The sequence below is a fragment of the Marmota monax genome, unplaced genomic scaffold (genome assembly GCF_021218885.2).
Source record: "Marmota monax isolate L192 unplaced genomic scaffold, Marmota_monax_Labrador192_F-V1.1 WCK01_AAM20220418_F8-fsc00035, whole genome shotgun sequence".
NCBI lineage: Eukaryota > Metazoa > Chordata > Mammalia > Rodentia > Sciuridae > Marmota > Marmota monax.
In genome coordinates, this window is record NW_026691961.1 from 1,877,675 (window position 1) to 1,904,122 (window position 26,448).

General features: G+C 42.1%; 3 protein-coding genes across 21 annotated transcripts in view; 2 read left to right on the forward strand and 1 right to left on the reverse strand.

Annotated features, from left to right (window-relative positions):
• The window catches only part of Dnah3 (dynein axonemal heavy chain 3), a 159,572-nt gene extending 155,903 nt beyond the window's left edge, over positions 1 to 3,669 (forward strand). For all 4 annotated transcript variants that reach the window (XM_058574147.1, XM_058574137.1, XM_058574160.1 and 1 more), the window contains one exon: positions 83 to 3,669. In XM_058574147.1, the coding sequence (XP_058430130.1) occupies positions 83 to 436 (354 nt within the window). In that variant the 3' untranslated portion in view covers positions 437 to 3,669. The remainder of the gene's footprint in view (positions 1 to 82) is intronic.
• Lyrm1 (LYR motif containing 1) lies at positions 3,663 to 25,299 on the reverse strand. Of its 10 annotated transcripts, none has more exons than XM_046430714.2 (5): positions 25,050 to 25,299; positions 23,498 to 23,525; positions 12,210 to 12,368; positions 6,941 to 7,033; positions 3,663 to 5,092 (listed from the first exon to the last, which is right to left on the reverse strand). In XM_046430714.2, the coding sequence occupies exons 3-5, from the start codon at positions 12,366 to 12,368 to the stop codon at positions 4,976 to 4,978; spliced, it is 369 nt and encodes a 122-aa protein (XP_046286670.1). In that variant the 5' UTR covers positions 23,498 to 23,525; positions 25,050 to 25,299; the 3' UTR covers positions 3,663 to 4,975. The 10 variants fall into 10 exon arrangements, with proteins under 10 accessions (XP_046286670.1, XP_046286813.1, XP_058430313.1 ...); XM_046430857.2 differs by having other exon boundaries at positions 25,034 to 25,299; XM_058574330.1 differs by having other exon boundaries at positions 23,498 to 23,689; positions 25,050 to 25,298.
• A 294-nt stretch (positions 25,300 to 25,593) lies between these two features.
• Dcun1d3 (defective in cullin neddylation 1 domain containing 3) overlaps positions 25,594 to 26,448 on the forward strand; it is a 32,774-nt gene continuing 31,919 nt past the window's right edge. For 2 of the 7 annotated variants that reach the window (XM_046432643.2, XM_046432437.2), the window contains exon 1: positions 25,594 to 25,734. The gene's annotated coding sequence lies outside the window, so the exon portion shown is untranslated. Of the gene's footprint in view, positions 25,735 to 25,843; positions 26,050 to 26,448 lie in introns of those variants that run through there. The other 5 variants (XM_058574903.1, XM_046432575.2, XM_046432504.2 and 2 more) reach the window with 4 other exon arrangements.

Sequence of the window (26,448 nt, forward strand, 5' to 3'; positions counted from 1 at the left end):
GGATTACAGCCAGGTTGTTCTTATTGCTACCTCACATAGGAAAATGGCAGGTTATGGAACTCACAGCTTTCCACTCTTCCAGGTAACGGCACAAGAAACAACCATGGAGAGGAACCCAGAAGATGGGGCCTACATAAAAGGACTTTACCTAGAAGGTGCCCGTTGGGACAGGATAGGGATGCAGATTGCAGAGTCTTTCCCCAAAATCCTTTATGACCCATTGCCCATCATTTGGCTGAAACCAGGGGAGAGTTCAACATTTCTGCATCAGAACATTTATGTGTGTCCAGTCTACAAAACAAGTGCTCGGGGAGGTACCCTCTCCACCACAGGCCACTCCACCAACTACGTCCTCTCCATTGAGCTCCCAACAGACATGCCCCAGAAGCACTGGATAAACCGAGGGGTAGCCTCGCTGTGTCAGCTGGATAACTGATGGCATTTATCTCAAGGCACAAAGTAAAAGCCATTTTATTCTCTACTAAAAGCCATTTTATTCTTGAGAGACATTAGATGATGATGATGATCGTGGTGGTGGTGATGATAACAATGATCATAGAGCTGAGCCAGATATTTCACAGCAGCCCTATATGGCAGGGCTTACTTTATGGCCACAGAAACCATGATATGGAAAAGGTAGATGGTATCCCCCAGATCAGAGCCACTAAAGTAGAATTAAAACACAGACAGTGGAATTCTTCTACCTAGACTTTTGGTCATATGACTTAAGTTCTCTCGTAATTATTTTTTATTTGAATCACTTCTTTCCTAGTCTATCTATAGGGCTACCATCAATGCCCCTTAGGGGCTTGGAATACTCTTATTTGCTAAGGCTCTTGATAGATTTAAAATGCATATATCCTGCAATGATCTTAGGTGGTGGCTATTATCTATTTTATAGACAGAGTTCCATAGTCAGTCAGTGGTAGAACTAGGACCCAGCTGCTTCCCGACTAGCCCATGCAGATGAACTAAAGCTTCAGGAAGAAAGGAGAGATGAGAGAACCATATTTGTTGCACACCTACTGGGTACCAAGATTTGTGCCCAGGCCTCAGACTTGATCCTGTAGGCTGGGCATGACTGACTCTCCCTCTGGAGGTTCAGGGGAATTTAGTAAGTTGCTTGAGATCATCCAGGTTTTTCATACTTGCAGACCAGGTTTCCAGTCGAGGTTTGTCTGGTTCTTGAACCCATGCATTTGCCACATGCTACCTCCCTAAGGACTTGGCTGTGTTGATACAGACTCCTGGAAGAGATATCTAGCTCCAACTACACAACACTGCCAAGAAATTTCAATCACTTGTTTCTCCCCAAGGCCAGCTGGAAGGGAATCCTGAGGGAGATAAAAGATTGAATTCTTGATGTAGTGAGTCTTCACTAACCCTTTCATGTGGCTCTTTGGCTCTAAGTGGCTTCTTTCAGGGTATTCTATTGGTCACTTCACAGCTGAGCAGACATACAGCTATTTGAGTCTTAATGTATCTGGCCAGGATCCTCTTCACTAAAACAAATGTCCTGACTCAGGGTCTTCAATTTTTTTTTTCCTGAATGCGGGAAGTTTCTGAGAACCAATAAACATATTTCAGAAAACTTCCATTTTAGTTCCTTTATGGCACCAAATTCTAATTGAGGAATCTGACTTCTGAGATCAGCAAATCATCCTGGTGACCCAAGAGATTAAGCACACCCTTGTTCTCCAAATCTTGCCACTGAGGAAGTAGAAACCATGAAGAAGAGCTAGGGTCTAGCTTTTGCAGTAGGTAACTTAATAGCTATTTTTTTTTCTGAAGAAACCTGACTTTTTACAGTGAGGGAAAAAATCAGAATGCACAGATAGCTGGAATTGCTGTACCATTCCAAGTAGCCTGGTCAGACATGTGAGATGGAAAGATGGTCAGAATCCCACATCCCAGAATCTGGGACTGGTAGGTAAGTCATATTGCCATCTGTAAAAGAACTGTCAGAGAGGGGGTTGCTAAGAGCACAACAGAATTTTAATTACAGTTATCCAGTTCCAGCTCCAGCAACAAAAAGCTGAGGGAGGCAGAGACTCTCATTCTTCAGGGGTCAAGGGACAAAATGTTTTTTGTGTGATGGATGAAATTTTTGTAATTAAAAAAAAATCTTTCCTCCACTTTGAAAACAAAGATTGACCTAAATTTGAGGTCATTTTCAATTTGGGCCAGTGTGGTAATAAGGTCTCTTCCTGGGAAAAAGCAATATGCTCTTCAGAAACCATGGTGAGTTAGAGGCTGCAGTCCTAGGCCAGAGATGGCCAGAAGTCAGCTCTGGGGGAAGCAGCAGGCCCTGAGTATAAATAGCTGCGTAGATAACATCAGACAAACCTGGCCACCAAGCTAGACCTTGCTCTTGAAAACCTAGCTGCTGAGTAGCTGGTTATGTTAAGTCCATCTCAATGATGGAAGAAAATTACATTAAAGGAGGGGATGCAGGAAGGTAGGTTGTACTTTTAAATATATATATTTATTTTTTAGGTATAGTTGGACACAATATCTTTCTTATTTATTTTTATGTGGTGCTGAGGATTGAACCCAGGGCCTTGCACGAGCTAGGCGTGCACTCTACCGCTAAGCCACAACCCCAGCCCTAGGTTGTACTTTTTTAAAAGACTGAAGATTTTTTTATAGTCTTGGAAAGAAAATGGGGAGAAATCATATTAAAAATAAAAACAAGCCAGATGTGGTGGTGTACACCTGTAATCCTAGAGACTCAGGAGGCTAAGACAGGAGGGTTGCAAGTTCAAGGCCAGCCTCAGCAACTTAGCAAGACCCTAAGTGACTTAGTGAGACCCTGTCTCAAAATACAAAATTGTAAGTGCTGGGGACTTAGCTCAGGGGTAAAGGGCCCTGAGTTCAATCCCTAGTACCAAAATTTTTAAAAGTTACATGGAAGGTTTGACAATACATTGACAATAAAGGCTGTGCAACAGTATATGCATCTTTGCAAAGGAGGCTAGACATAAAATTCAAATGTAGGTAAGATTTCTGTGGTGTAGAAGGTCCTCAAAGGTTGGCTAGCAATTAAATCAACTTTGTGGAGAGGCTGGGTGGGAAGGGTGGTTTCTACATTCAATGGACTAAGGCAAAAATTATACCTAGTCAAGTTACTTAAAAATGGAGCATGAGGGAGATGGACAAGCCGTAGCCCACTTGGCAACACAGCCAGTTCTTCCTCCAGTGTGGGTACAGCTCACTGTCTAATTGGCAGACCACCAGACGAAGCAGTTGGCTTGAGTTCACAGACACAATGTTGCATGGGAAATACTTTAAACATTAGAACCAACTCTAGGCAGGGAGATGCTTCCATACTGAGACCCAATGAAGGAAAGTGACTGAAAGAATGGCAGATTTCTATCCCCCAATTTAAGCCCGGCTGGGACACTGCACACTGAATGGCCACTATGCCTGGCAGCACATTAAAATTTCTGTCTCTCTGTACCAAAGGCCTATTGCTGCATTTGTGTTAAGTACGCATGTGCATATGCTATTACTCACAGCTGCTCTGCATATCACTGCCAAACCCTGTAGTACTTACCCTGAGCATGATAAAGTATGTTCCTGCTCATAGGAGGTAAGTTTCATCAGCTGCTTCTGAGGGTCATCATATCCCATTTTGGAAAGAATACAAAGAGACCAAAATCGGTAGAGACTTGTCTTTATTGGTACTCCAACTCTCTTTGGAGGTAACAGAGAATGATAGTGATATACAAATGTCTTAATGTGGACTCTCACCTGACTCCACACAGAGATATAAATCCTTTGTGTGTTCCTTTCTATTGGTCTTATTTATGCTTGGACATACTTGAAAGCTATTTCAGACTTTGTATTATTCAATTGTGTTAAAGTCAAAAAATTCATCCTGAATGCAGGATGAATTTCTAGTAAGCTCTTCAGATCCAAATGCATCTTAAGTAATCATGGCTTTAAGAGAAGGCTCTAAGGTAAGGTAAACATGCCTACAATCAAAGCGGCTTAGGAGGTGGAGGCAGGAAAAACACAAAGCTCATGGCCAGCCTCTGCAATTTAGGGAGATCCTGTCTCAAAAAATAAAAATGGCTGGGATGTGGCTCAATGGTAGAATGCCCTGGGTTTTATCCCTAGTACCATACCACACGTACACACACATGTATAGTGCACACATACACACACACACACACACACACATATACAAAGATAAACATACATTTAACTAAGGCATGAGCTTTTGTGTATGGGGAGGGGGGGCATAGGTGTCACATAAAATTTCTATGGTCATATTGAAACACCATGATCAATCTTAACTTTTTAAAGGGAGTTCATCTGGATATTGAAAGGGTCACAAGACTATAAACAAGCTCACACAGAAACAACCACTTTTATGTAAATCTATAACATTTTGCTTGCTGGGTATAGTGCCACATGCCTATAATCCCAGTAACTCAAGAGGCCGATGCAGTAGGATCATAAATTTTAGGCCAGCCTCAGCAACTTAGTAAGGCCGTGTCTCAAAATCAAACAGGATGCGGGAAGGTGGGTGCCGTGCATGGGTATGTAGCTCAGTGGTAAAACATCCCAGTTACCAGTACAAAAAATAAGTCTCCTTTAAAAAAATATTTTGAAGGAGTTTATAGTTTTTGAATAGCCAAAAGAACTTCTATACCAACAACTGATGCTTTGCATTAGCTGATGTGTGGCAAACAGCATTCCCATGAAAAATTTCATCACCTTTAGCTTTCCTCCCACCTGTTTCCAAAGGTGACTTTAGTGACTTCTAGGGTTAATGCCATCTGCTCAGGCAGCAAGACCCAAACAAACCCTTGGGATGTGTAGACACATACTATGGATGAGGACTAGTTGTGGAGGTCTTAAGAAGAAGCTTGTTTTTTTGTCCCTAATCAAGGTGAAGAGTGCTGTATTCTGGTTTCCATTTAAGACAGAGATGGCTCATCATTCTTGGAAATAAACTGACTTCTGGTTAAGAAACTTCATCATGGGACTTGAGATACACTGGTTTGGAAAGTTTCCTCAGTTTCTCCTGGGTTCGAAGTCCCCGGCCTTGTAGTGGCGTAAGGCCCATTGGAGGCAGATGAATCTAAACAATAAGAATAATGATGATATTAAGAATTATACTCATAAATCATTGCTGCTGCTTATATTTATTGAGGATTTACTCCCTACTATGCTGCCTGCTAAGTGCTAAATCTACCAGTGACTCATGTTTATAATCTCTTCACTCATTGACCTTTACAACACATCATAAGAAATTATTATTCCAGTATTTATACATGAGAAAACAGAGGCTCAAAGAAATTACATCCTAACTTGCTCAAGATTGTACATTAAGTGGGGGAACCAGGATTTGAACCCAGACCTGTCTGATTCCAGCTCTTGTGCTGTTCTTTACCATATTATCTAAATAGAAAACAGTGAGCACAGATCACTCAGCAAGATGGAAAGGTATCCAAAGGGAGAGAAAGACAAACAAAGTGTGTATACAAAGATATTCAGTGCACAGTGGAAAACTGGGACCAACCTGCTAGTAGATAGCTAGTTAATAATGGCTGTGATGGTTAATTTTGCTTGTCAATCTGACTGGCCCAGACCAAACATTATTTCTGAATATATCTGTGAGGGTGTTTCTTGATGAGATCAGCATTGGGATCAGTGGATGTAGTAAAGCAGACTTCCCTCCCCAGTGTGGATGGGTGTCCTCCAATCTGCTGAAGGCCCTAATAGAACAAAAAGGCAGAGTAAGGAGGAATTTTCCCCTTTTGCTCTCTGTCTGCCTTGTTTGAGTGGGGAAATCTTATCTTCTCCTGCCTTCCCACTGAGATTTATACCATCAGTCCACTTTGTCCTTAGGCCTTCAGACAAAGACTGAATTCTGCCACTGGCTTTTTCCTGGGACTTCAGCTTGCAGGAAGCAGAACATGAGACTTCTTGGCCTCTATAATGGTGTGAACCAATTCCTCATAATACATCTTCTTTTATATATACTTAGATAAATCTGTCCAAATATATACCCATCCCACTGGCTCTGTTTCTCTGAAGAACCCTAATACAAGGGTACAATCCTACAATAGTATACAACGTAACCATTTAAAAAGATTGAGGTAGAGCTTTATACAAAGATGTTCAGAAGAGCTGGGCATGGTGGCATATGTGTGTAATCCTAGTGACTCAGGACACCGAGGCAGGGAGAACGCAAAGCCAGCTTCAGCAATTTAGTGAGGCCCTAAGCAATTTAATGAGACTTTGTCTCAAAAAAAAACCCCAAAAAACAAAACAGAAAAACTGTCTAGAAGTGTGGCTCAGTGGTTAAGTGCCTCTAGGTTCCATCCCTGATATTCCCCCCAAAATAAAATAAACAAAAACCCAAAACAACAAAAAATGTTCAGGAGTAGGCAATAATAAAATAAGTATGCCTAGAATCTCATATATGTAAAGAAATGTATAGGAAAAAACCTAAAAGATGTATCACCAAATGATTAGATTGAGTCAATACAATATCAAATTGCTGCTTTTTTAGGTCAAAGACCAAATATTGTCATTTTCATGTGTTGCAATATAATAGTTACAGTTCTTATTACCACACAGGATTTTGGTGAGAATTTTTGACAGTTTTTACTTCCTAACTTATGTATTCTTTTAACGTTTGAACTTTATTCTTTTAGTAACAACAAACATGCCTTTTATAATAAGGAAAGTAAAAGGATTTTCATAAAAAAGGTGGAAGTCAAAAGAGAACACTATATAAACATGAGCTGTTTTCCCCTCCCATATGTGTGGAAGTTGTACCAGAAGGAGAAACCAGGCATTCATTGACACTCTAGGTGGCATGCAAGGATATGCCTCCTACAGTAGCTTGGTATACATTCTTAGAAATAACTGGGTCAACAAGGATAGGTAGCCCCCACCTGTTAACTGGAGTTGCACTTACAGGCCTTGGGTAAGGAATCTGGTAATGTAGTCCAATTTCAATTCTGGCTGTGCATTCATCTATACACTGTTTAATCAGGTCTCTGTCTGTGAGCTATCAAAATTGGAAAACAAGTGAGGATTTTTGCATCTTTCTAAATGTTCATAAAGTATAGGTACACATGCGCTCTCAGCCTTTTTCAGTTTACTAGCCAGTAAATTAAATATTGATAATTTCTTTGATTCCTAGCACAAAAATATTTGATCATTTGAAAAATTAAATATTAAAATTTAATATTAAATATTGCAATTTAATATTAAAACTTACTGTGGACTCAATTTTTAAAATAGTTAAAAGAGGTAATACATATACATGCTAAAAAATAATATCAAAGGATATAATGAAAAAAACATGTCTCCCTTCTTCCCTTGTCTTCCAATTCCCCTTCTCAGAGATAATTTACCAACAGTTTCTCCTGCGTCTTTCCAAGGATATTCAATGTATATATAAGCCCATATGTATGTAGAGACTTGGCTTTTCCCTTTCACAAACAATAGCTCACTTCATTTTAAGCCCTGTTTTTCACTAACATAATTTGAAGCTCTTTCTATATTCATACTGAATATAGGGCTGTCCTATTCTTTATAAAAGCTATACAAAATTCCAACATAAGATTTTATTATAATTTAACCAATATCCTGCTGATGGACATTTAGGTAATTTCCAATCTTTTGTCACCATGAACAATTCTGCTAAAGATCCCTCTGAAAATATTTTTTTGGCTCAGATGCAAATATAGCTAAAAGATGAATTTATAGAGAAAGAACTGCTAGAAGTAAAAGTATATGCTCAGGCATTTCTAATTCTCACAGTATTCCCAAGTTACCTTCTAGAGTTTGCACCAATTTATATTCCCATCAACAATGAATGAAAAAGTGCTTTTAACACCTTTCTATATTAACATTAAAGTAACCTGAATTTTCATCCAGTGCTACTCAGAAACCCCTTCAGTAAGATACTGGAGAATGATCTACCTCTTGTTTTAAACGGCAATTTCTTTGCTCCCCAGTACCACAAAAACAAAACAAAATCCCCAAGAACTGTAAATTGTTTTGCTCATTAGTAAGAGGAACAGAGAGTTTCAAAATCTCAAATTAGTCAAATTGTGACAGTCTATTTTCAAGTAAAGGGATGAAAAATTCATTCCAAAAAACAGAAAGCCCAACAGGAGAAGGGGAGAAACTATTTCATTCTAGGATGGAAAATGAATCAACAAGTGGATCTGCTATGAGTTTGCAAGTGGCCCCAGAGTAGAGCTAGGATTGCATCAGCCCCAGATGACACCCACAGTGAAGTCTGGGCCCATGTGGCTTGGAAATTCCAAGGGAGTTCCTGCCTACAGTGCCTGCTGGAGCAGAGGGGAAGAGTTCCAGGAACAGAAACACAGAGAGGCACACCAAGTCCTCTGGGGCAGAGTCTCAACTGTCTGACCTCTGTGCTTCTCAGAAACTACTGCTCTGCTGCCACATTGGGAACAGATTTCCACGTTCCCATCTGCCCATTGGGATTCAAAGCAATTAATGAGATACCTTTGGATTATTAAATTCTTAGTGCAATTAAAGTTACAAGAAACTGCTTATGTCTGCATGAAGGATTAAGGAAAAAGGAAAAACCCCTGACAAAGATACCGAGAAGTATGCTGGATCTTCTGGAGATCAGCTGTCTATCTGAACAAGCTCAGGCCAGAGTACTCCAAATTCAGCCATTCATGGGCTGCCTGCAGGATTTTGCCATATCCACACACCACCTATACTAATAGTAAATTTTTCTCTAAGTGGACTCTCTCCTAAGCAGTAGTATTTGTGAAATTCTACCTTGGCTACTTTTCCCCCAGTACATGCTAGTACATATCTTACAATTAGAAACTAGGGCACCTCTTTTCTGCACCCTCAAATAATTTCATGTAGCATCGGTGGCACATACATCTCCCACTGGCTCACCCCTTGGGCCAATCCAAGCAGAGGTAGGATTACCGTGATACCTGAAAACATAGCTTCGAGTAGTTCTCAGATGAGGGAGCCTGCCTAGATATAGTGGGCATATCTTAGGATACTCCCCGACACCAGGCTGGACATTGTGGGATCATAATCTCTGCCTTCAACTATTAAGGCTACTATCTGTGCAGAACAGCTCTAAAAAATAAAGCTGCAAAAAAGGGACCTTCGTATATAATTAACCAAGGGCAATGATGGCTACAGACTATTATTGTTCAAAGTAGTGGCTAACGTGGGGTTAGGAGAAGCAGAAAAATTGAGGAAAACTTCTTAGAGGTCAACTGAATCAAATGATTTGTAAATTGTTCATTAATTCAACCATGCTAAGCAAAGTAAGCCAATCCCCCAAAACCCAAAGCCGAATGTTCTCTCTGATAAATGGATGCTGATCCATAATGGGGGATTTGTGTGTGGGGAGAGAATAGAGGAACTTTGGGCAAAGGGAAATGGAGGAGGGAGGAGGCATGGGGGCAGGAAAGATGGTGGAATGAGATGGACATCGTTACCCTAGGTACATGTATGATTGTACATATGGTGCAACTCTACATTATGAACAACCAGAGAAATGAAAAGTTGTGCTCCATTTGTGTATAATGAATTGAAATGCATTCTGCTGTCATGTGTAACTAATTAGAACAAATAAAAAATTAAAATTAAAAAAATTTTAAATGTTCATTAATTCAGTGAAAACCGCAAGGCAGGTCTCATGGGATATGAGAGAAGTGTACGATACTGTCTATGTGCTCTAGAACTGACCTTTGTTGGGAAGACCAACCTAACATAAATGAAACAAAGAAGGAAAAAGAATATGACAACTCTGGGGTCTCCAAACATGTTGTGTGTGTTTGTGGTACCAGGGATAGAACCAAGGGACATTTAACCTCTGAGCTACACCCCTAACTCTTGAGACAGGGTCTTGCTAAATTGCTGAGGCTGGCCTTTGTGATGCTCTTGCCACAGCCTGGCAAGTGGCTGGGATCACAGGTATGTGTCATAGCACTTGGCTCCAAACTTTTTATTATCCACTTCTTCCTTACAATAAAAAATTCTGAGCCCATAGTTCCCATATGTACTTTTTATCAATCTATAAATGTACTAGTTTATAAATTTATAAATTATAAATGCTCCTTGACTTATGGGATTATTCCAGATTCTCCCATCGTAAGTTGAAAATTATGCATTTGATACTACATACCTAACCTACCGAACTTCACAACTTAACTTGCCTTAAATGTGGCTGAGACATTTACATTAGCTTAGGGTTGGTCAAAATCATCTAACATAAGTATATTTTTGTTATTATTTTTTTTGGTGGCACTAGGAATTTGAACCCAGAGGCTCTTTACCACTGAGTCACATCCCCAGAACTTTTTATTTTTTATTTTTTTTTAAAGAGAGAGAAAGAGAGAGAGAGAATTTTTTTAATATTTATTTTTTAGTTTTCGGCAGACACAACATCTTTGGTTGTATGTGGTGCTGAGGATCGAACCTGGGCCACACGCATGCCAGGCAAGCGCGCTACCGCCTGAGCCACATCCCCAGCCCCAACTTTTTATTTTTTATATGGAGATAGGGTCTTGCTAAGTAGCTTAGGCCCTTGCTAAGTTGCTGAGGCTAGCCTTAAACTTGCAATCCTCCTCCTCAGCTCCCAAGTTGCTGGGATTACAGGCTTGCACCACCATGCTTGGCCAATGTATATTTTATAATGAAGCGATGAATATCTCAAAATTTGAGGTACAGTTTCTACTGAATACTTAGGGGTCATCTATATATATGTACTAATAAGTTCATTATAAATAATATACAAAACAGACATTTTTTATAGAATGAAATAGAAAAAACAAAAATATCAGCTGAAGTATTTTATTTCTATTCTTTGAGGACTGTTTAAGGACTTCATGGGGAATACAACCCTGGTTTGGCAAGCCTGGTCTACACTAAGCAGAAAGAGTTTGGAGAAGCTGGAGAAGGGTCAGAAGAGTAGAGGGAGCCATCATTACCAACTCAACCTTAAAAGGCAAGGAGGCTTCAGGGATTCCAAAAAGGGAAAATCAGGAGGTTTTCTCTGGAGGCACTTGTCTCGGTTGTAATTTAGTATTTCCTCCCACCTAACTCTGAAACATCTTTGAGGGACCTTGTCTTGGTTTTGCTCATTTTCATATCCCTGATGTCTAGCTGGTGTTGGGCACATGCTGGGCACTTGAGTGCTTTCTGAATGAGGAATAAGAACAAAAAGTTGCTGAGAGGTGACAGGAGCTACGACAATTGCACAAGTGGGGAGGGGAGGCGAGTTCTGCTCTGCATTATCAGACAGTGGTGAGGTCCTTTCAGGTGCTGGTCGGAGGCCAAGGCCAGGGATTCAGATGTGAGGGCTGAAACCACATATGGTTTCATGTTGCATGGGCCTCAGTGCAGAGGGCTGACCTTCAGGGGACCCCTATAGCTTATGGGAGGGAGTGTGGAGAAGGCAGGGACAAAAAGAGACAGACTCAAGATTCAGGGAGGGAAAAGTATGAGAGCAGATTGGAAGTTTCACGAATCCATTGGATCAATGCAAACAAGGCTGAAGAGAAGCTGATAATCTCCTTCCATGCATAACACCTGTGGTCTCCCTAAGGAACTCAGAGCTCAGGCCTTATGGCTTGTTGGGAATGGATCAAATCTGGCTCCCTGGGGTCTGGGTGTGCAGTTCTGTTAAACTGGCTAATAGAGGCATTATTTTATTCAATTCTATGGTCCCAAAGGGCAACCTCACTCTGCTCTCCAAAGAGGCTCAAGTTCAAAGCTCAGTTATGAAGGGAACCCTGTGTCTTAATGCTATTCTCTTCCCTCTGAATACATTTATATTTGGAGGCAATGATTAGTTTATAAAGTGAAAAAAACATTTCAGTGTGCACCTCCTGTGGGAGTGGCTTGCAAAGGGCACAGCATGTGACAAACAACTCTTCCTCTAAAAATTTTCATTGGTCTGACTTTAGGTCACCTGGTTCATAAGGTCTTCTGAGGACACTGAGCCACTTACTGGCCACACTGAGATTTGGAACAAGTGAAGAGAGCAGCACGGCTGTGTTCAACTCTAGCGGTTGCGCAAGCTAGTAAAACTGTGCTCAGGCCCCTTCTGCCCAATGCGCCACCATTTTGATTTGTGCTGCTCTGTCCTCTGAATTTAGGAGAGAAAAGAAATGTACAACATGAGAAACTCCTCTTCTCACAATCTCCAACGGAGGCCTACTTACGTTTTTGTTTTTCTGGAACAGTGTTCTTGCTTCATTGAGTATGTACTGTTTTTCTCTGATGGTGTCTTCCATCTGCCCTGATGCCGCCTGCCATTTCCTTGCAAGCCTGAAAACCCGGCGGTAGAGGCCAAGAACTTCCTGTCGTGTTGCCATTGTCATCTCCAGACCCACCAAAATAGAAGAGGAAAAATTTGCATAAAAATGCAATTTGACAGAAAGCAGCTAGGCAGATGTATATTTTTAAAAAAATCAAGATTTTTAATTAGTCTAGAAATACTGCTCTTTGTCAACAGATCTGTTGTGTAGCATTGCCAGAATGGCTTGGCAGAACCAGCAGCAAACTTAACTGACGTTGAACATCATCCCGTGGCTGAGGGCTGCTCTATCATGCTGTCTGCCCTGAGGGCCATTTTTGCAAACATTGGCAAAACCAAAATTCACATTTACTACCCTTTAAAGCCAGTGTTAACAGATTATATCAGAAATGATACTTTTAGTGGTAAAATTACATCACGAACCTGAGTGCCTAGAAGACACACTTGGAATAACTGAATTTTCTAATTAAAGCTTAGGTTGTGTACTCAAGTGCCTCCAGGGCCTGGCAGGCAACATATGTGAGGGTGCGTGGCTGGATGGGGACAGTGGCCAACTGAACAGGACACACCCCTCTGAAAGGGGACAGTTGCTATTCAGCTCCAGCCAGCTGTTAACATGCAGAAACAAGGGCCAAGAGATGTCAGATGGATGGGCCTTATTGCTTAAGAATAGGTGGCAATCCAGATTTTAATAATATAAATTTCAAAACAGGCTTATTCATTATTTCTGAAAATGTGAGCACCATGCAGGGCAAATAAAATGACTCTGTAGGCTCGATTCCACCCAAAGGCAATCAGTGTATGACTCTCTTTTTTTGGCCGTATGGGGGATTCAGGACCCAGCATATGCTACGCAAGCACTCTACTACCGACCTACATCCCTAGCCATTTTGCGGGGAGGGTACTCAAGATTGAATTCAGGAATACTTGACACTGAGCCACATTCCCCCCACCCCCCCGCTCCCGGGGCCCTTTAAAAATTTTTTTTTTTTATTTTGAGGGCTGGGGTTGTGACTCAGTGGTAGAGTGTTTGCCTAGCATAGGTGAGGCATTAGGTTCGATCTTCAACACCACATTAAATAAATAAACAAATTAATTAATTAAAGGTATTGTGTCCATCTACAACTAAAAAAAAGTTTTTTAAATTTTTTAAAATTTTGAGACAAGGTTTTGCTAAGTTACCCAGGGTAGCCTTGAACTCAAGACCTTCCTGTCTCAAGACCTTCCTGTCTCAGTCTTCTGAATAGCTGGGATTCCAGGTGTGTGACACACACCCAGCAGGTTATGACCTGTCTTTAGTTCATCATAACATTTTAGGAAATATTTCTCAAATTTTTAAAATCTATTTTCCTGTCTAATAAGAACTGTAAATAATTATAATTGAAAATCTTTCTGGTGATAACAGTTTTAATTCCAGAGGGCTTGGCTAAATGAGAACTGACCTAAGTATATTTCCTTGAGCTAACTGATTTTTTTTTTAAATGAAATTTCTTTCACCTGGGTACAGTGTTGCATGCCTGTAATCCCAGGGATTCTGGAGATTGAGGCAGGAGGATCAAAAGTTTGAGGCCAGCCTCAGCTTAGTGAGGGCTTGTCTCAAAATAAAAAATGAAAAGGGCTGGGGACTTGTGCCCCTGACTTCATTAAAAAAAAAAAAATTGTCACTTTTAAGTTATTTTTATCCTGAAATATTTCAGATACAAAAATATAGAGAATAATACAAGTCCTATATTCACAACAAACCTTAAACAGATTAAGTATATACAGATGAAACTCTCATTTAGCCACTTTCAAATCACATTCCCCTTCCTCACTTCTAGAAGAAACTGCTATCCTGAATGCTCTTTATCATTGTCATGAGTTATCTCTGCACTTAATACTGTATGGTATTGCTCTGCCACTTGCATTTTTTGTGCACCATATTTGCAAGATCTGTGTTGTCACCTGAGCTCTAGTTCAGACATTCTCACAGCTGCAATTCAGTCCACTAATGAAGACATCCCAATATACTGTCTATTCTGTTGATGGGCATTATGTATTTCAATCTCTTTTTAACTTACACAAAAGCTTCAGCCTATTTAATATTTACATTTCTGCATCTAAAATTTCAGGGAAAACAGTTGGGGAAATGTTTCACTGGTGGAGGTTTCTGCTTAGTCAGACAGGACAATAAATATTGTATTGCCTTTGACAAGGGGACAGACAGGCTGGAAGACCAGGGGGACAGATTTGGTGAGTAAGTAGCAGGGCCAGACATTTGGACATGCCATTATGAGTCTTGGATTTTTCTCAAACAGGCTGATCAGGATTGGGGAGTAGGCTACTCACTGCCATTTGGGAACATGACCCATTTCCAGCCCCCAGGAGGAGGCAGGATACCTGGAGATGGTATGCTTTAGAGGGTGGTCCTGGGCTTACAGGAATCTGGGCGATGGAAGCTGGAAGAGGGTGTATATATCTAGAAATACTAGGCACCTTCAAGGAATTCACCTTCCAGAGAATTAAAGATGACTGCCCCTCCTACTTACCCTGACCCTGTGTGTCCTTCTTGAGCAATGAGGAACAACTGAGGCTTAGCTATTTGATGAAAACCTTGAAAGCACTACTCCACCCAAGGAAAAGGTTAAATGGATCAAAGTTATGTACAATACTAATTCTGAAGTCCATGATGATTCACAGAAAAAATGCTTAAAAGGAATTCATAAAAACCAATAGAGAACATCATGCGTAATAAAAAAAACCAGATGAGATGACGACATTTTTCCTGGTAAGGAAACAGGTTTCTGAGTTTCTGGCTCTCCCTAAAACTCCATGGTTTCATCTGAAAATACATGAGTCAGTTCCTGTGAGGGACAGTCACGTCTATTAATGATTGCTTTACTTCTCTGTCATTAACAGACAACGCTTCCTTAACTTGGAGACACTTGCCCATGAAAGTGAAGGTCAGGCATATTAAGATCTAGCACACTCCTCCAGAGCCTGACTTGAATGAGTTTTCTTCCACGGCTCTGAGAACCACCCTTTAAACTCTGATCATATACCATAATCTGAAAACAGAAGTCCTGTAGTTAGGTTAGTCAAGGGGACAAGCAATACTAACAACTGATACTTAGAAGGACTATTTTTAAAATGCATTAGTTAATGTGTTTTGAAAACTAATCCTGAAAAGGAGATAGGTGATGATTCTCTCTCTCCATTAGGTGACTCAGAAAGCCTGAGTTCCAAAGATTTCCAGAGAGGAGGTTTTAAAGCCGTAGTCACTAATAAGTACTATCAACAAGTCTTGAGAATAAAAGCAAGAAAAATTAAAGTATGTCTTTTTTTCCCCCCTTACTGATTTCTTTCAGTTCTCTGAGGGAACCATGATCTTATCCATGCTGTTCCCTCTTTTCGGAAGCCCTTCCCTGACCTCCTTCCTCCCTTTTACCTGACCAACCCCTACACATCCTTCAGCTCCCCATGAAAACAGGGTTGACTCAGAAAAATCTTCTTACCTCCTTCCCCACCCACAGTTTGGGGGCTCTCTGCGGAAGCTCCCCATGGCTCTTAATATTTCTTCTTTTTAGCATTCATCACTCAAGTAATGGCTTGTTAATGTCTGTTTCCCCCAGTGGACTCTAGTATCTAGAAAAGGACATCATTGGTATACAACAAATGTTTGCTGAATAAGTGAAAATATCTCTGGCTACACAACACCTGTGATTCTAGACATGGAATTGGTCAGACATTAAAAAAAAACAAAAAGCAGTTCTTTTGCTTTTGGTTTAGTTTTGTCTAAAACTAGTTTGTTCTTAGAAAAGAGTTCATCTGTAACTTTTTTATAAGGAGATTTTCTCTGCATGGATCTAATGGCCTGAAATCAATTTTTTTTCTTCTCACACTTTTTTTCCTAGGTGTCAGAGGTCAACTGAGCATAATGGGGTCTGCTGGGAGGGTTCTTTCAGCAATATGGTTGTTTAGAGGACAACACTTGAACTGCAGTCACAACTGGCCATGAAGTCTATTACACAATTTTTACAGTTTGAGTTTTATAATTTTTGAGATTGACACTTAAAACTCTGTTCCTTTTCATCCCCTTAATCCCTAAATCCCAGAATGAGAAAAGATAGAAAATATGAGGTGAGCCCAGAAGTAAATGTAATTGGAAGCTGGTCTCTTTTCTTAAAATCACACCTCATGTATGAAGAGTGTCAAGATGTAGTTCACTATGGAGTGCCCACATGTAGAGAAGGTGCTGTTGCTAGTGTTTTGGCCTCTGGTCTTAGTTGGGAGAAGTTTCCCCTAATGCAGGTGCCCTGAAGTCTGTCTGGGGAGGTGATTCTAGATCTACACATATTTAAAATAAACAAATAATACACACATCTATTAGTTGTGATTATTTTAATGAATCTTAAAATAGCCCACTAAACACATTATTTCCAATCTGTGTGATATAGAGCTTGCTCTAAAGAAATGTTTTCTCTAATATGAGAATGCTGATCCATAATGGGGAGAGCTAGGAAGAGTAGGGGTTTAGGGGGGTGGGAAAGATGGTGGAATGAGATGGACATTATTACCCTAGGTATATATGTGATTGCACAAACTGTGTGATTCTGTATGGTGTATAGCCAGAAAAAATGAGAAGTTGTGCTCCATTTATGTACAATGAGTTTAAATGCTTTCTGCTGTCATATATAACTACTGAGAACAACAACAAAAAAAGAAATGTATTATCAAAATTTTTATGTTAGTTTAAAACACAGGAAAATAGCAAAAAAAAATGAACAGTAATAATTCTGAATAACAGAAGCATGGGAGCTATGCTCTAAGGCACCTGCTATAGCATACTTTTTGTTATTTTTTGGAGGGGAGAGATGCAGCCTTCCACATAGAAGGACTCTTTTCTGCTACCCGCCTCACCTCACCAAGTAGACACCTATTTACTATCCAGCTTTTCCAGAGCACCTTTCTCCCTGCATCTATCATAGCCAGCTATTGCTTTTATAGTTATATCATTGTGTGTGCGCACATATGTGTGTATAACACAGGGTCTCCAAACTCCCAGAGGGCAGGGACTGCTCATTACAGTGATAATATTAAGAGCTACGTTGCTTTGCATTTACTATGTGCCAGACAGACACTCCACAAGGTACTTTACAAATATTAACCCCATAATCATCACAGCAATTCTATAAGGCAGGTGCTCCTATTATCCTCATTTTACAAAGGAGGAATCCGAAGCAGAGAGATTAAGGAACTTGTCCAAGGTCACAAAGCTAGTAGTAAATCAGGACCAGGTTTCAAACCCCATCTGAAGCCAGAACCTGTGTAAGCTTTTAGTATGCAGTGATTACTACATAGGCAGCTCCATCTTAATAAATGTTGTGGGATGTGTGTTGGTTGCTTGAAAGAGCTTAGCCAGTGGAACAAAGAGAACCAAACAGTTCCATTCCCTTCCTATACAAAGAGCAAAGAAAGCAAATTATTTTGTTCCTTGATATGAATTACAATCTTTTATAAGATTCCTCATATAGCGTCTGCCTCTGCATCTAAGTGCCCTTCTTCAATAATTATGGCGCACATCAGCATCTCTCAAGGAGGCTGTGCACTTGTTAGAATGCTCTGTTCTCCGTTTCCTGTGGCAACCCTGTCCCCGGACTCCAAGGAGAGCTGACATCACAGAAGAGACACCACAGCATGGGCTCATTCCACTGCTACCACCCTGCGGCTTTACTCTTCCCTACCATCTGTTCATATACTCGGCATTTATGGGGTGCCCACAACATGCCAGACACACGTGGGTCTGAGAGCACAATGATGAGCAAGCACTCAGGTCCTCCTAAACGTATGTTGTAGCGGCAGAAGCAGATGATACACAAGAAAGACAAAGAATTCCAGACAGTGATACATGATCTGAATGAAACAGTAATGTTACAAATGAGCAGAAATCAGTTATTTTGGGTTGTCAGTGATATTTCACTTGGGTCCAGAATGGTGTGGAAGAGCCTAACAGTGGAAAGAATTAAGGAGAGGGTAGGGCAGAAAGAGGGAACAGCAGGAGCAAAGCCCTGGAGGTAGAAACAGCTTCAAAGGTGAACAGCAGTGCAGCAAGAGTGTCCCGGGAGGAGGCCGCAGGTCAACACACCCAGCACCAAGGCAGGGATGGCCTCAGAAGAGTTTGTAGTCCAAGAGGAAAAGGAAGATGTTGGTGGATTCAAACTAAGCAAAGTGTACCAACATGGTGTGCTTTACGTCTTTTAAGATGTGCTGCAATCAAAGCATATCATACTACTTATGATTTCATCACTCTTATAGATGGTAAAATAGGAATCTGGCTTAATGCCACCTAACCAATTGACAGGAGAGTCAGGATCAAGGGCCCCAAAAGCAGGATGATTGTTCCCTGTCTCACCACAAGCTTTTTCTTGCTTTTATTCTGGAGTCAGTAATGGAACTCATAACATGCAGTGATCAGTCTATAAATAAAACTAAACACCCACTAACTTTTCCACTTGGTATTAAGGGTGTAAGTACAGTGACAGGGCCTGGGGACGCCTCAGGAACCTATTCTGTCAGGCATACACCTAGATGCAGGTATGTCCAATCCAGTTTTACAGAAGTACCACAGGCCGCATCTGCTTAACCCTTTTTTCCCACCTCTGGGAACAATTTCCTCCATCTTTGGAAAGACCATTACAGCAGGAACACTTAGGAGTTTAAAAGCAGAGATGAAAATTCCCTTTCCCCAGATGAAATTTATAGAAGTATGACTCTGGTTTCAGGAATGTCCAGATTCCAAATGCTGGACTCTTAGGAGGCTTTGCCTTCCACTGAAGAAAAAAGTGTTGCAGTACAAACGAGAGAAGAGACAGAAAAAGACACTCAAGCCCCAGGAGCTAAAGGGAAAGACCTTTTTCCATTCTTTGAAGAAAGACCTGACCCTGAATGGAATTTTTATTTTTTCTCAGCACAATTAATGACCATAGTTGAAATATCTCAAGCACCTCATGATTTTTGGTGGGGCATGGGGGAGATTGTGAAATCCACCCAAATGAAATCAGGCCTATGACTCACTGCACCGGTGGCACGTCCCATGTCCTGCTGGCTGGCTGCTTAGATCTAGGGGCCCTTTCTTCTTGCCATATGAAGGCCCCATCCCACACGACTGAAATATTATTTCTTTGCCTATCTGCTGCTTCTCATGCTTTGGCTTCCATTACTTTGGGGCAGGGGTGCCTTTTTATGGGTCACTGTCCCTACTATGTGCTGCCCTGGCATCTCCAGCTTGCCCCTAGGATAACGTTCAGCCTACTCTGTTAGACTTTTCATTTGACCTACCTTTCTTCTTTTACTGTGTATGTATGTGCGGGGGTGAGGGGAAGAGGGCTGAAACTGTTTTATTCACTACGCTTTTATGCTGTGGGGTCAGGACAAAGAAATGAAAACTCAGTGTTATTTAGAGGTAGGGGGAGGGCCTATCAGTTCCATCTAGCTGTAAAAAATACACAGCTATGATATAATCATCACTTGTTTTAAGGCCAGTTAGGGTTTGCCCACTGGACTAAAATGTTTTATAAGGCTTCTGGAAGCTTAAAACCAAAGATTTGGGAAAAATGGGGTTCTGATTTTTTTTTTTCCTAAACTTTGGGGGAATAAGGCCCATTACAACCAATGATCAGAGGTTAAAACCAACCCAGGGAATTGTAATTTAAAGTGTTTGTTATTTGGAAAACCTCTAGGAATTGAAATGCTCTGGAAGATGCTAAAGCAATCAGACTTTCTTTTCCTGAGCAGCAGAGTGAAGAACACCCATCTTGGATATGGACATCAAAAATTTTCCACATTTCTTACCATAAAGTCCAAAAAATGAATTTATGGGCTTTGGGTAGACAAAGGTGGGTTTGAATCCTGACTTTACTCTGCACTGGACAAATTATTAGCCTTCCTGAGCCTCGGATTCTTAAAATGTACTACAGGGTTACAATAGCACTGTCTTTGAAGAATTGTAAGGATTAGTCATGAGATATTTTATTAAAACACTTAGCACTAGGAGTTAGAGGTACAAATTACCCGAGTAAGAGGAAATAAAGAAGGAACACCGAGAGGCCTCTTGTATCTATGCCATTCTTTGTCTGCAGAGAGGGGAAAAGAAGTCTGATGCCTGTTGGTGAATTTATTGCTTTGTGGTAGAATGGATTTTCCTAAAGCTGTTTCCCTCTGATCATTAATAATCCCTGTACAGTAAAGGGCTATTGTTCTTCAGTGTGAGTAAATAACCTTTTGGAGACACTGCTTATCTTCAGGCCACAGCACATACTTCTTACTGGAAATACAGTGCAGGTGCCAACACCAAAGGCATGACTAGGCTTTCCTTCCTATTTTTCTTCCTTTATCTCTTACTCCTTGTTTATCCTTTGGTTGCTTTTCTCCTAGATCTGTGACACTTCCTACTGTTTGGCACCAGTATCCTATACAATAGCGTCGTTACTATAATCAACCTTCAAGTGAAACTGGGCACCACGCACCCGTGGTCCTCTGCCTTCCTTCCCTTCCATCAAGCAACACAAACACACACACACACACACACACACACACAACCACATACAGAGACTTGTTTCCTGTCCTGGATTCAGTTTTTGGTTACTAGAATTCAAAAAGGGAAGTGTAATGCCACGTACTTTTGCAAATCTCAGGATGTACTTGTGGGTGTGCTTCACCCTACCGCAGCTATTCTCTGAAACAGCATTTTTTTTTTTTTTTTTTACACACAGAAAGCGATGAGAATATTGGTGTGTCAGAGACTTGGGGCAGGGAGGAAAGGTACTTTTATTTTACCTAAGGGAAATGAAACTCTCTGTAAAGGGGCAAAACTGAAATATCCAAAAGACTTCTAAACTAACTATCCCAAATAAGATCATAGGAGGTAAACATACCCATTCTAAATACAGATGTCCCTCAACTTGGACCTGATAAATTTGTCATAAGTTGAAAACATCTTAAGTGGAAAATGCACGTGTTATACCTAAACTACCATCATGGCTTAGCAACACAGCACAATGTGAAGTCTTGGTTCCTCACCCTCATGGCTGAGTGGGAGTTCTGGGTGGCTAGCAGTGGCTGCCCTTCACTGGGAGAGAGTACTAGATGACATATTGCTAGTTCAGGAAAAGATCAAAATTCAAACACATATCACTTTCACACCATTGAATTCAAGAAATCCTAAGTTAAACCATCCTTCAGTTGGGGCCCATCTGTGTATTCCATCAGCACTGGAGTGCACACAAGATTATACTTGTGAAGGGGAACTCCAATCAGACCACTGTAACCAAGCTATATTGACCAATAGACATACAGGCTATTTACACTGTAACCAAGATATATCAACCAATAGATATACAACTCTTATTCCCTTTAGGGATAGAAATTCTAAGTGAATATCAAGTCACGGTTCCTCAATTCAAAAGAAATAGGAATATCTAGTTCCTTATCAGCATTTTTTGGGGGGACACTGGGGATTGAATCCAGGAGGAGTCAATCCTTCTAAAAATATTTTGAAACAGCATCTTGCTAAATTGCCCAGGCTGGCCTTCTCCATCCTCCTGCCTCAGCCTCCTGAGGCATAGGCAAGAGCCGTCATGCTTGCTCCTTATCAGCACATTTTAAGAGATAAAGACAAGCTGAGGGTCAGTCAGAGGTGGCAAAAACTAGTTAATTAAGTAGGTGATATCAAAGAAGTACAGGACAGGCTGGAATCAGACCAATGCTGAAGATCAACCAGTCATTCATAACTCCCAAGCCAGGATTTTCAACCTTTTATAGCAGCTAGGGAAATTAAGAGAGCCAAAACATTAATCTAAATTCCTGTTTTGTGATAATTCTTAGAAACTGGATTAGGAAACTGATAAACGGGTTAGATTACATTAGATACAGCTGGAGCTTTTTATTAGCAACTAACCTTAGCTCCAACTATTCAAGAGAAAACATCATCTGCACAAGGGACCATGGCTTCAGAACATTTTCCAATCCACTACCAAATGAGCAACTTTTCTTATCTGTAGAGATACTTCAGTTTCTAACCAGATTAAGTCCCTTATGAGTAGGAGCAATGATTGTCCAGTCTTATGATATGAATGATAAGCAGTCAGAGTATCCTTAAGTTCCCCCAGTTTCAGCACTGATCAACAAAACTTTCAGTGATGAAACTGTTCTGTCTGGGCTTGGTGGTGCATGCCTGAAATCCCTGCTACTTGTGAGGATGAGACTGATCAAGGCCAGCCTGGTTAACTTAAGAGAGACCCTGTCTTCAGAAATATTTGTTCTTTCTGCCTCATCCAACAGGATAGACATCAGCCACATGTAGCTATTGAGTGTTTGAAATATAGTGTGTCCAAAGACCTGAATTGTTATTTCAAAGTCACATGTAACTAATAGCTATTTTATGTATGTATATACATAAAATAGCTATTAGTTTTATTTATATATACACACACACACACACACACACACACACACACATACATACACAGACAGCAGAGCTCTAGACCAAAAAATGCAAATCAAATGTCCACAGGGGTCAGCCAGGCACTGGAAGGGAAAAGAGGCCTTCAGCATTCTTGGGGAATAAGCCACACAAATGGGGAAAGCAGTTCTTAAGCTTTAACAGACTTGCTGTGTAGGAACCTTAAAGAACCGCAGGCTAGCGTCAGATTGTTTGATTTTTCAAATGAAGTTGAAAAATCTGGATTTTGATGCCCAATGTTGTCAAGTTAAAGAATTTACATTACTTTGTGGGCCCAAAGATATGTTTGTAGGCAAAATGTGTCCAGTCATTTTGTAACTTCTAATCTAGGCCAACTATTTTGGCTCAAAGGGCCTTATCCAAGGCTACTCTGCTGGTTAGTAGCAGATTAGAGATAGAAACCTTCTGATTCTTCTTCTGATATCTTTTCTACTAGATTATGAGATGGAACATAATTGTGATGATGCTAGCAGCAGCAGCAAGCACAAGAACCCCTTTGTCAAAAGCTACTAAATTCCATAGCTGATAATATATGAACTTTGTGTTCCTGTCCAGTAGAACCACATGTTGTACCCTATGGGCAAGGCTCTGTACCAGGAGTCAGGAAGACAGAAAGATGAAATAGTCCAGGAGAAAGACAGACATGTAAATAAACCTTTATCAAAGTCACCTTTTCTATAATGGATGCAAATTACCTGTGCATAAGTCCAAAAGCACTGACAGCTGGGAGAGGAAGGAAGGATTTGAGCCAGACCTTTGAGGATGCATCTCACATCATGAGGGTGGGTCCCATTATTCCAGTATATTAAGGGGGACTTCTTCTTTTATCTTTGATGTCTTGTCCATATTAAGTCTCCTTTACTGGTCTCTCCCTCTCTGGGTAATCTCTAAGTGTTACAAGCCCAAGGAGTTTGGGAATCTCTACCCTGTTCCTAGGTGACCTAGGAACAGACTCCTCCAAAACACACACACACACACACACATTTATTATCTCCAATTACTACTTTCCCCCTAACTTGAATACCTAACTTCTCTCAACATCTTTCTCTGGATTGTTAACAGATTTTTCATACTTAGCTCTGTTCAGGAGAACTTAACAACATTCTTTTCCAAACTCTTTTCACTTTGGGAGTGATCCCTGGATTCCACCCTCTCCCACACATTTCACATCCAATTGGAAGCAAGCCCTGCAAACTCCAGAAATACTCCCAATCTATTTCTCTCTCTTTCCACAGTGAAGGCCCTTTCAACAAACACTACTGACACCTCTCCCTTGGCCTAAGGCAACAGCCTCTGAACAGGTCTGACTACCATTCTCCATCCAGCAGCCAGAGTGATTTTTTTTTTTTAATTATTCTTTTAGTTGTCGATGGACCTTTATTTATATATATAAGGTGCTGAGAACTGAACCCAGTGCCTCACACATGCTGGCAAGCGCTCTACGCTACCACCCAGCCAGGCTAGAGTGATTTTTTTTTAAAAAAAATGTAAATCAGGTCAGGTCACTACCCTACTTAAAATCCTTTGGTACCACAAAAGCCAAATCCTTGCCTTGGGCAAAAAGGTTTTGCCAATTCTTCAGCTTCAACACAGAACACTGCCCATTTCTGCTTCAACCACGTGGTCCTCCCACCAGCTCTTTTCTCCACCTAGAAAGCACATTCTCTGTCTTCCTCCTTCTCTTGGATTCTCCCCAAACCGTGACCTCCTCTGACAGTCTCACCCTATGTAGAGCAGCCCTCCCACCATCTTCCATCATTGCACCGGGCATTTCTCACTTGTGGATATCTTCTGAATTGATTGACTTGTTCTCCTACACTAAAATGTTCTCAAGTCTGCTGATCAGGGAGGTACGACGCTGTCTCTCAAGTGTCCTACAAAGTCTCCGTTTCCGTGCGGGAGCTAGTTTAGGCCGACCTGCCTAAGCCAGGCGCCTCTCGCCCCCCAAACTGCCCCCGTCTTCTCGCATCTACATTCGGGAATCCAAAAGGTTCAGAGAAGTCTCAGAGGGACCCCCAAACCAAGCCTCCCTTTCCTCGCCCATTTCCCGGAGCCAGGTACCCGAGGCTAGTGGCGATGACACCAAGCCGCCCTCGCGAGGCTGGGGTCACACAGGCGCGTCTCCTAGCGACACCGCACCCGCACCCCCACGGCATCCCTGCCTCTGGGGAGCCAACCCCTTCCCCCGGTTCCCGGCGCCAGGAGTCAGAGTCTCCATCCCTTACACTCACTCTGCGTCAGTCCTACCTTCCCCCACCCACAGAAGCGCCGCAGCCCCTGGCTGGCAGGGAGGAGGCGGCGCCAGGAGGTTTGCAGAGCGGTGGCCGACCCAGCTCCGGCAGGTCGGGTAGGACAGGCCGGACCAAACCACCGAGAGGACTAATGTGGAAGCATGAGTCCCAGGTCAGGGGCAGTCTCGAGCTTTCCTAAACTTCCAACTATATGCCGTTCTTCGTCGCATCTAACAATGTACCCAATCTCATACTCTTTGTTTTTGACCCTTCACCCCTCTCGCTATCCTGCTCCCCCATTCCAGTCAAAAAATGGTCCAGCCCAGCTCCATGTAGCCCTCCCTCCTGGTGGTACGTCTTTGCCCTTACTTGGCTATGGCTTCGTACGTCTTTGCGTACGCCGTGACGTAATCTTCCACCCGTTCCCTCCCTGCCCCTCTCCCATTCTCCCTCCTGGAGCTGGCGGCCGGCGGGGTTACCGGAAGTGATGATGCAGGAGGCGATGGAGGGGGCGGGGCTTCGGGGCGGCCGCCGCCGGTGGGCCGCAGATGAAGAGGAGGCGGCGGCAGTGGTGGAAGAAGAGGCGGCGGCGGCGGGGGTAGGGAACCTGGAAACGCGAACGGGGATGGTAGGTGGTTTGGACCCGCCGAGCCGCCGTCGTTTCCAGAAAGGGTTTGACTGGAGGAACCTCTGGAGCAGCTGTGAGTTTGGGGAGGGGGGAGTTGAGGAAAAGGGGGGAGCATTGCGAGATGCAGGGGCGGGGGTTGGGTTCCTTCGAGAAAAGCGGGGTGGAAGGGGAGGAGTGGAAATCAGAGCCTTGTCTGGACTGGTCCCCCAGGAAAGAAGAGGCTGTGAGGGGAGCCTGTGGCGTGTCAGCCGCAGGGCTCAGAAAACTTGCCTACTGTCCCTGCCTCCCACGGCCAGCACCCCTCAACCCAGGGCCTGGGGGTCTGGGGCCGGAACTGCCCTGGAGGAGGTGCAGACTCTGGTCCTAAGTCCCGGGTGAGCGCTGAGAGGTAGGAGCCCGAGGGGGAGACGGTGGGTGAATCTCCAGCTCCCTCCGCCCTCATTTCCCTCCCCACCCCCATCCTTCTCTTTAATCGTTAACAGCCCCGGAATTAAGGGGCTCCGACCTGAAGGCCTTTCTATGCACCTTTACTATGAACGATAACCATCTGTGCCTGAGGTAATGGGGCTGGAGGCTTTGCCTGTATCCTGTATAGGAAGTGGGATGGGGTGACAAATGTATTGTTTTTTCCAACCCCCCCTTACCCCCATACACACCCCTCGTTTCCACTTTAATTCTCTCTGGCTGAGTGTCAGCCGTGGTCCCCCCCTCCCCCGCCTTTATGGCACTTAGTATCTTGGTTACCTCTTTTGAATTAGGTGTTCAGCTTCTATCCCAGATCTTAACT